The sequence below is a fragment of the Copadichromis virginalis genome, linkage group LG1 (assembly GCF_057382275.1).
Source record: "Copadichromis virginalis isolate Kocher_CV1m ecotype Utaka linkage group LG1, C_Virginalis_male_GT1.1, whole genome shotgun sequence".
Classification (NCBI taxonomy): Eukaryota; Metazoa; Chordata; class Actinopteri; order Cichliformes; family Cichlidae; genus Copadichromis; species Copadichromis virginalis.
The window spans coordinates 16,326,867-16,337,091 of record NC_140618.1 but is presented as its reverse complement, the minus strand read 5'-3'; the positions used below and the strand labels follow the sequence as shown (position 1 = coordinate 16,337,091).

General features: G+C 39.7%; 1 protein-coding gene across 1 annotated transcript; it reads left to right on the top strand.

The window, feature by feature from the left end:
- On the top strand, positions 1-8,502 carry kifbp (kinesin family binding protein). The gene is made up of 13 exons (XM_085452749.1): positions 1-528; positions 827-925; positions 1,079-1,158; positions 1,246-1,304; positions 1,443-1,567; positions 3,815-3,908; positions 4,168-4,280; positions 4,541-4,690; positions 4,965-5,039; positions 6,249-6,411; positions 6,519-6,693; positions 6,771-6,956; positions 7,116-8,502. The coding sequence occupies exons 1-13, from the start codon at positions 16-18 to the stop codon at positions 7,252-7,254; spliced, it is 1,971 nt and encodes a 656-aa protein (XP_085308875.1). The 5' UTR covers positions 1-15; the 3' UTR covers positions 7,255-8,502.
- The last annotated feature ends 1,723 nt before the right edge of the window (positions 8,503-10,225 follow it).

The window sequence follows — 10,225 nt, the reverse complement described above, 5'->3', positions numbered from 1 at the left end:
AGCAACCTCCGGTAGATGGCAGCAACGCAACAAGAAGCACGCAGCTGCGCCAGAACGCCGAAGAGGACCAACATGGCGTCCTTCAACAGCAACGAATGGAGAGCTATCTGCGACAAATTCACGAACGCCCAAAATCTCACAGAAATAGAGTCACGAAACGACCCAGAAAATGACCCCTTCCGCTCTAAATACAAAGCCAGGGAGCTTCTCAGAGAAATATACTGCTCGCTGAAGAATTTTGAAGCGGGCGAAGGTGAAGAGGAGGGCGGCGGAGAGAGCGGCGACCAACGGCCGACAGAGCAGCCGGTGGACGGGCAGAGAGAGGACCTGTCCGGCCAGGGCTTCAGCGGTGATTCACCAGCCGGGTTGCGGGCCGCAAAACTCGGAGCTGTGGAATACTACCTGGGCGTCAACCATGTGGACACGGAGGAGCTTCCAGCCGGGCAGGAGCACCTAATGAACTGCATGAAGCTGCTGGAGAGATGCAGAGTGTCGTCCCTGAATGTGTCCCTGTTTATCCACGTTAGGGTAACGTTGATCGTTTCTTTCTTACAATAATACAAAGCTGCTATTTAAAACGCATAAATAAATAAAAATGACACTACATACAGAAGTTATGGTATGATCACTGATAAGAATATGTATTAACCCTGTGATATGTGATTATAATGCTATGGATGATTTTTGAAAACACTCCATCAGAGTGTTTGTGAAGCGTTATAAATAAAGCACTGCTACATTTTTTTAAGAGTCACACCGCTATAGTAGGAGCATCAGACGATGCATGATCATTTGATGCTCATGTCTTGTCTCCTTGTGTTTTCAGAACCAGCTGGGTATCCTCTGGGCAGGCCGGGATGAGACAGAGACTGCACAGGGCTTCCTCGAAACTGCAGAATCCATCTATCAACGTTACATGAAGGAGGCAAGGCTGATTTCCTGAATAAAAGTTTATTTTTGAAAAAATGAGGACTGAATGAAATATTAGTTTTCAGGAAGGTAATGCTGCCCCCACAGTATGGCTGCTGCAATCACAATAGGTAAATCCTCTTCATCATTTAATTCCTTCTTTTTTCAGGATGGTAGTCCTCCCACTGACATGACAGAGTACTTTGCTGCTGAGGAGAGCCTGCTGACTCACCAGGAAAGGATTAAGAGGTAACTTCCACAGCAGATTTCCAGGTTATTGCTATTTCCTTGCTTTTATTTAGTCCTTTTGTCTCTCTCTGCTTTCCTTGTGTATAGGTTTGAGTTGGCCTACACCCATACCATGTACTACCTTGCTCAAGTTTATAAAAACCTGGGTGAGTATGAGATTGTTTAAGGATAATACACGCACACAAAAAATTACACTGATGAAACAACAAGAAAATGCATCTGACCCTTAATTTGCTATGTAAATTACTTGTAATAACTATAGTAACTATAGTTTTGTCCCTCAGGTCAAACTGAGCGTGCCGCTACCTACTGCCACACAACCCTGCAGAGACAGCTACAGTTAAATCAGTTTACTCCAATGGAGTGGGCGCTAAATGCTGCTACACTATCCCAGTATTACATCACTAAGGTAAGCATATAGCCAGTTTAAAGTCGTTTATAGACATTTGATCTGCAACCTAAGCTATTCTGCATGTTATATAAAATGCTTTTTCTTTTAAAAGTGCTGCATGCAGTATTCACAACCACTAGATGTCACATAAGAGTTACTTAGAATGTCACAGATGATGGCAACAAGAGTAAAAAGGGAGGTTTAACAAGATGGTAGTGAGACCTGCTGTGTTTGGAGCTGATGGCAGTGCTGAGTGGAAGATGCTCAGATTTTCATCAGCAGTATGGACATGATTAGAAATTAATATAATATAGGTTTGAGTTAGAGAGGCAAGATTGAGATGCTTTGGACACGTGCAGGACATCTTAATTTATTGATTTATAAATGGTGTAGATGAAAATCTAATTTTTTAGCGTCCTGGTTTAGTCTAAATCACATACTATAGTGTACACACACAGCCAGACCAGAAGCTTGTAGTAAGAAGAAAGATTGTGTCTTATCCAGCTAATTTCAGCACTAACCCTGAGTTTTCTGCACTACAAAGGTGTTTCACTTCTTACCGGAGTAACTTGTCATGGTAGCTTATACTGTAACGTCGTCTGGAGCAGGCTAAGTTCCACATTAGAGATCAACAGCTCTAAAATCACCGTCTACTGATCAGTCAGTTCTCCAGAACATAGCGTCACCATTCCTAAAATTCCTTGGATCTCTGCAGGCAGAGTAGGTTTGGTCTAAAGTTTTTCATCACCATCTAAAGTCATTGTGTTTCTGATTCAGTAATAAATATAGATTCTTACATGCAGATTTACTGTATGTATTATTTTCTTTTGACAGGGAACAGTTTTAAAACTGCTGCATTGTTGTGTAAGCATTACTGTCTGATCCTAAAGCAGCACCCCTACACTGCCCTTGGTGACATCATATCAAGTCTATGTTTCATTTCTGTTTTTATATTTAGTCTTTATTCTCAAACCCTTAAACAGTATTGAGTCTGCAGCTGAGAGAATAATGTCCAGTTTAAGCCATCCCTTACTAGGACCACTGAAAGTTCAAACTGAGTCTCACAGAAATATGCATATGTTAATTTATTGATTTAGAAAATGTATAAATGTTGTTATACTTGATTCTAATCTGCTGCTAAGTCTCTTTTACACGGACTGAATTGCAGAGTACCTATTTGATCTTCCGAAAAAACTAAGAACATCGGCTTAATTAGGCTATAGGTCAGTAAACTTTAAGTTTCCGAGCTATAATGTGCAGCTGTCACCTAAGAAATAAACAGCACTATGAAGCCACTCGGCAACTAAAAAACAAAATGATTATTTTACTGCTCTGTGCGCTAACGATTAACTGTTAACAAATTGCTGCAACATTCATCTTTTGTTGTTTTTGCAAAAGTGTTGGATTTTACTGGCACAGTTTTTAGATTTTATTTGTTCTTTATAGCTTCTTAATCACCATTTGATAACATCTCCGGAGTAAGCAGCAGTCATAGGGACTTTTGTGGAACAAAAGTCATGTGACCTGTGAAATGTCCCTTTTAGATTAGTTCGCTGGTTAGAAAACCAAATGCAGGAGACACTGCATTCATTTTGTGGGTTGATAACTAGCCTCGTTTTTTAGCTCTTATCCTTATCGCCTGGCCAAGTAAATTCAGATAACAGAAAAATACCCTGAATATGTTGAAATACTTCGTTATACAGGGCCCAGTTAGCCAAAAATATTGACTTGATAAGCTATCCTCTTATCTATTCTCCACTCTTTACACAGCATGGTAAAATTAAGCAGCATTAGTGGCTCGCTGGTTCATATTGCGTCCACACAGCGAGCAAGTCTCCGTGTGGTGTTTCCATTATCTCCTGGTGCTTTTTCAAGGAGCTCCGATTTCTCCTGCAGACATAAAACACACCAGGTTAATGCTGCCTACCTCCACCCCGGACACCAAACGACATTCCTCATTTCAATAGCTTCACTTTCTATTTGAATAAAGATGAGTCAGTCTTCATATTTTGTGGTTGTTTGCTACTATAGAAATATCCAAGATTAAGCCTTAAAAGGAATAAATCTTGAAAGGTTTATTCTGTTCAAAGAGAATAAACCTTTACCTTGCTTTTTTTTTTAAAAAAAATGTATTTTCTTATGGTTCAGATGTACAGAAGCATATTTTTAATGTCTGGTTTAATTGCCATGCCTGTCACAGTAGTTTGTTTTAGATGAAGTGATGAGAAATGAGTGTGTAGTTGTCTGTGCTTTTGTGTTTTCTAGGGCCGCTACATGGAAGGCAGACACTGCCTCTCAGCAGCTACTGTTATTTCTGATTTGGCAGGCGAGGTTCCTTCTGAGGCTGCAGCACAAGAGAGTAATTATCTATACCAACTTAATTTGAAATACTTATTAATGCTCATTTACTTTTGTACCCATCATCAGCTACACTGAGTCAAACAGGAGAAAATGCAACTGTGTCCCAAAGCGGACAACTTAAAATTCTTGTCCTCGGCACGGTCCGTGCGAACCCCTCATGCCATCCTTACATCCTTCAGACATATTTGCTCTTGGTTCTCTATCTCGTGGCATATCTCAACATCTTTTTCATCTTTTTCTCTTCTGGTCTGACCCAGATGAGGCAGAGAGTGAACGCAGGGAACATCTTAGACAGAAGAGAGCAGAGATCGCAAGATGTTGGATAAAATACTGTTTGAACCTCCTGCAGGATGCCAAGAAGCAGCTAGAGGTACTGCATAGATGTGTGTGGCTTTATTGTGTTTGTTGTGACACTAACCACAAAAACTTTATCAGCAGAATGTCATGTCTCAGTTAAAACATTTTTTAAGCACTGTCACGTCAAGTTGACCGTTCTTGGTCTTAGAGTATTTTGTCATGTGGAACATCTGTTTTTCTGTGTGTTTATCTCTTTCTGCATCTTTAATCTTCACTGGTGTTTTGTTTTTATCTTAAAATGCAGTCTGTTTGCATGTGTTTGTGCATATTCAGGACAACATCGGTGAGCTGGATACCGATCGTCAGGAGGAACTGAAGAGAGCTAGACGACGTGAGGAGGAAGAAGAAGAAAAGGGCAGGAAGAGTGCTCTGCTGTTTGGCTCTGAAGACACCTTTGACTCTATTGCTAGCATTGAAGAGAAGGTCTGAATCTTGTGCCAGATAATTCTTCTGCTGATACTAAAACTGTAAATATTGTAGGTATTATTGTTAAGAAGAATAATGCTACTGGTTCTGCATGATGCTGCAGGCCTTGTAGACAGTGTGTTTACAGAGTCTCACTCATTTTTTTTTTTTTTACTGAGGGGAGAGTTAAAAAATCTGACTATTAAGGAAGAATGAAGCATAGCCTTTTGTAAATTAATAATCGAGCTAATGCAGAAGGAGCAATCAAATTAATTAGCTTTCTTATTTGCAGGTGATGTGTTTGTTCCCCTTGGACTTCACTGAGGCCAGATCTGTATTCTTGGTAGGACAGAATCATGTCACACAGGTATGTGTATACACACACACACACACACACACACACACACACACACACACACCCAACAAGGCTGCACAATAATTCACTATAATCCCATACAAGATGTACAGATAATCATATAACTCTGTTACATAAGAAAATGCAGCGTACAAACGCACACATTTGTTTGTTTTTGGCAAGCATTTATAAGCCCAAACAGCACTGCAAGATACTACTGTATATGTCAAGGGTGTTAAACATAAGGCACAGGGGTCAGAATTGACCCTCTAAATACAGCCCAGTGGACGGCTTTGGAAAATCTGAAGAATGGCATAGCGGTGTTTTCATAAATTTTACAGCTTTCTGTGGTAAAGACCATTAATACCAAACCAAAGTAACTAAGTAATAAATAAACAATGAAATGATAAAAAGTACCTGTTTTTTCACTGTTTATGATTGAAGTATATATATATATATATATATATATATATATATATATATATATATATATATATATATATATATATATATATATATATATATATATATATGACAAACACAAACCATTCACTCATCACAGGCAGACGAACACACACATTTTTCTGTCATTTTACATGCCTATCACTTACAGTTTAGTCATAAAAAGTCATGTTAACAGATTTCTTGGATTTGCTGCAGCGATCTTTCTTCATCATGTAGAAAACCTGAAACTTTCTGTTGAAACTCTTGGATTCAATGGGGCTGTACACTGACAGAAAGGGTAGTTTCACTTGTTTCACTTAAAACCAAAGTAGGCTGGATGTGGCCCACTGTCTAAGATGAGTTTGACACCCTTACTGTATCCAATGTAATATTTCACGTTACAGTTGATCTGTCATTTTATTTCTTGCTGATGTAAAAATTAAGTGCACATCTTAAAGACTAAAAATCCTGAGTTAGATTTGATCCCAGTTTCGTGTTTACCCTTGCTCAAATATTTTCTGCTGTTCATGTGTGAGAAAGAAACACCAACCACTGAACCCACAACGTGTATTTAAAGCCGTACTTTTTGGTGGTGCTGAAATGTGTACGTGGGTGTTGTGACCCAGTGGTTAATGTGTGAGGTTGGCTTTAAGGTTGCTTTTATATTATAGAAAAAGCAATAGTTCCCCACCCAAACTCACTCATAAAGAGAAGCGTGAGGAAGGGAATTTTTTCTTTTCTTTTTTTGACTGTATCTCTATTGTTTCACTCTGAAAGGCCAAGGACTACTTTCAGATGGATGGCTATGTGACAGACCACATAGAGATTTTGCAGGATCACAGTGCTCTGTTCCGATCCCTGGCCTTCTTTGAAGAGGATCTGGAGCGGCGCTGCAAGATGCACAAACGAAGGGTGGACATGCTGGAGCCGATCTGCAACGGTACTTCTTTAAAGACACTGTCATGTCTTTTCTAATGAAGTTTAGTTGAGGAAGAACAGAGGCAAATGACCAGTTAGCTGACTTAACTTGTCTTTCCTTCTCTGTAGACTTGAACGCACAGTACTACCTAATGATCCGCAGACAGTTGATGTTCGAATTGGCTGAGACCTACAATGAAATGATGGACCTAAAACTTGCATTGGCCAACCGACAAGCAGACACACAGTCTCTAGATAACCACACCATTAAGAAATTTAACCATCTCTGCTCTGCCTCTGCCAAGTAAGTACTTTTTTATTTGTTCTCTGTGGGTCTGTTTTACTCATGTCTGAGTAATTTCTGTATCTTCTTCTCTTCAGGTACTTCCAGATGTTCTTAGACTCTCTGTGTTCTCCAGAAGGAAAATTTCCAGAGCGCCTGGAGGAGGAAGTTCTCAGACCAGCTCTGGTCGCACGCTTCAGAGTGGCTCGACTACACAGCCGACTCATCAGCACCTCACCTACTGTTCAACTGGACAACCTAAACAAATCTCTGGAAAACTACAAGTACGAATATTCACCCAGCACTTTGGCAGTTAGATATAAAAATAGTTGGCAGGACTTTAAGATTGCACAAAACATAGAATAGAAAAAGACTTATTTAGATCAACTGCATCCTGCTAGTTGCCATGATGTTTGATTTTCCATCTTCCACCTGTTGTGCAGGTATGTGGTGCAGTATTGTGAGGCCAACCCTGAGGCAGGAGCCACTGTGGAGACAGAGCTGGAGCTGAGTAAGGAGATGGCCGGCCTCCTTCCTCTCAAAATCAACCGTCTCAAAGCAAGGATGGCCTCAAACAACTGAAAGAATACACTCTTTACGTCACTTGCTTACTAATCCGGTTAAAGTCATCATTTTTAGGCGCTCATCGGACACTCCCATCTAAAAACTGAATGGAAACTGACTGACTTCTGTGTTTATATTAGCTTCTTTTTGTGCAGTGGGCATGCTGCTTTCACTGTTGAATACATACCCGGCTGTAAATACCTGCTCGCCGCTGTGAAGTAGCCTTTGTGGTTAATTTACCTTTAAGTCTCATTACAAAGAAAATGCATCCTGATAAACATTCATAAGAAAACACAAGTGTCTCTTTTGTATTGCTAAGAAGTCAAAACTGGTTGGGTATGTTATGAAAAAAACAACATCTTTGGATCAAATGGGCGACAATCTGATCTCATTTTTCACTCTAGCAGTGGAAGAGAGTACAACAAACCAAACAGCCACAGCCTTTGTAAGTTTAAAAGTAAAATATCAGATGCTGCTATTGCGAAAACAGCGTTTTGTTTTTTTATTTTGTTAAATTGTAATTTGTTTTAAATTCTTACTATCCCAGCACCCTCTGGCCTCTGACCCTAGTCTGATTAATACACGCTTTCTAATGTTAATCATATTGGTTTTAATTTATTGTGGCTTTATTTTCTATAAAGCACTCGGTGCACTACAAGTGTCTGATGGTGAAATAAGTGTGATGGCGTACTGCGACCAGCCTGAGGTAACGTTAAGAGAGTTCATCTATTTTGTGCTACTGACTGACAAGATGACCATTAATGAGTGGACCTGATCACACTGGTGTTAGCTTAGTAGACATTATAATTTGTATAACGTGAGGTTCATTTTTTTCAGACCGTTTTTTCTTCCTGTCTGAGGAACCTTATCATCCAGTTTTTATGCACAACATATAGCGATTAGCGATATAAAACTAATGAGCTAATTCACACTTGTACCACATTAGCAACATGTTTTTGTTTTTTTGAGTTTTTGGGGGAGTTTTGGTTTGCTTTCTTTTTTCTTTTTTACTTGCAGTGACAACCTAAGTGTTAAACCGACTTTTTTCTGGTATGCCTTCATATAACACAAGGTGTGGCTCTGAGTAACAAACTAAAATTATCTCAATTTTGGGTGCCGATGACTTTAAGGACTATACTATTAAGCCAGATTATTCGATTGCTTAATGCAGAGAAATGTCTAAAGCTGTGTCTGTTAAAATGTCTTGACTTCACTGTGACTATGTGATCGCCTATAAAAAAGTGCATGTGCGCTTCTTTTTGTCGAGTTCATACTTCTTCTTCTTTGTTCTTCCGCCTGTCATTTGCACTCCGGTCAATTTATACCTCAGTGTTACTAATTTACCTCAAGAGGTTTTACATTCTATACATGTTACAGGGCTACATATTTACCACTATGTGCAGCTAAACTAAAGTGTGTTAGGCGACACAGCTTCATTCCTAGAAGCTATTTACAGTAAACATGATGGATTTGGGGTTAACTGAAGTTGGCTGAATCCTTAGAATGTGTTGCAACAGAGGTCAGATGTGTGGGCCGTCAAACCACTGATTGCCAACCAGATATGCAGTTATGTATCTTCCCTAGCAGTGAAGCAACATGGCAGTCACAGAACTGAGGACTAACTTTTTTGTTTAAACCGTTAATCTGAGTTTAACTAAGTCATCAAATATCTTGTCCTTACTCGACATAGTTTCAGACAAATGGAAAGAAACACAATGAATAGGTTCCCTCACAGAGTGATGTATCACAAATCCATGTCGTAATGTTTCCAAAGAACCAACATCTATTTACCACATTTATTTTGGGAAATAACAAACATCGTTACATCCTTTAACCTCTGCGTCAGCTCCACATACCTGCAAACCTACTTCCACAAGCATGCAAATAAAAAATACTTTGCCATAAGAGAGTATTTGTGTTTTTATCACATTATGTAAAAGCATACCACGGCCCAATTTCTGCTTTCATGCTCTCCATTTAATACTTGTCAAAACATGCACTGGCAAACCTGCTCGGCATCACACAATTACCACTAATAGACTGTGAGCAAGAACCTGTTCAAGAGCGCTTAGCGGAAAATGCTGCACACTCACGGAGAAATATTCAGGCTCATAGAAATTCCAGGTTCTTGTTTACATTCATGTGAGAAGAAAGTTTTTACAAGATTTTTTTCAGAGGAATCAAGAGGGTCAGGAGTAGCCAGGTGCTGCTAATCAAATGTAGACAAGAGTGACCAACTCTAAAAAGCAGACATTTTATAATTCTAGACATTAAAATGAAAAAAAAAACACGGAGCAGGTATGACTCCGTCTTGATGCATGCTCAGTCATCCAGGTAAGTAAATAATCCAAGTCATCCACTCATCCAAGTGACTTCTTCAGTCTCAACCGACTGCAGGTTTCCCCAACCTTATAAACAGTACATATACAAATAACTGAAACTAGCCCACTGAATGAACAATGGACTGTGAGGTCCATTGTTCATGAGCCCACGGTTCATTCAGTTGGCTAGTTTCAGTTATTTGTAAATGTACTGTTTATAAGGTTGGGGAAACCTGCAGTCGGTTGAGACTGAAGAAGTCACTTGGATGAGTGACGAAACATTTTCCCCACTGAAAACGCTACGTCCAGATGAACAGAATCAACCTTTTGGGAGCACGTATTACTTGTTTGGAAGCCTCTTCTCTCTAAGCAGAATATGACTTTGGTGTGCAATGTTGACTCTAAACAAAGCTAAGGACTTGTGGAAAATTGTCCTGTAGACAGGTGAGACCAAAGTGCAGATGTTTGTTTGGCTATAATACACAGTTAATGCAAAATTTGGTGAGAATCAAACGGCACACATAGCAAAGGTCAAACACGATGCAGGGCAGATGATTTGAGCTTGTATTGCAGCCACGGGACCCCGTCGATTCTGAACTCCTCTGTGTACCAAAGTATTCAGTTAAAGCCTGGCTGAAACTGCAACAGCGCGAAGATCACAGCAGCAA

Coding starts and splice junctions, on each gene's coding strand:
- kifbp (XM_085452749.1), top strand. CDS start 16: ATGGCAGCAACGCAACAAGAAGCACGCAGCTGCGCCAGAACGCCGAAG. Junction 3,909..4,167: donor TGAGGCTGCAGCACAAGAGA/GTAATTATCTAT, acceptor GGTCTGACCCAG/ATGAGGCAGAGAGTGAACGC. Junction 6,694..6,770: donor CTCTGCTCTGCCTCTGCCAA/GTAAGTACTTTT, acceptor TCTTCTCTTCAG/GTACTTCCAGATGTTCTTAG.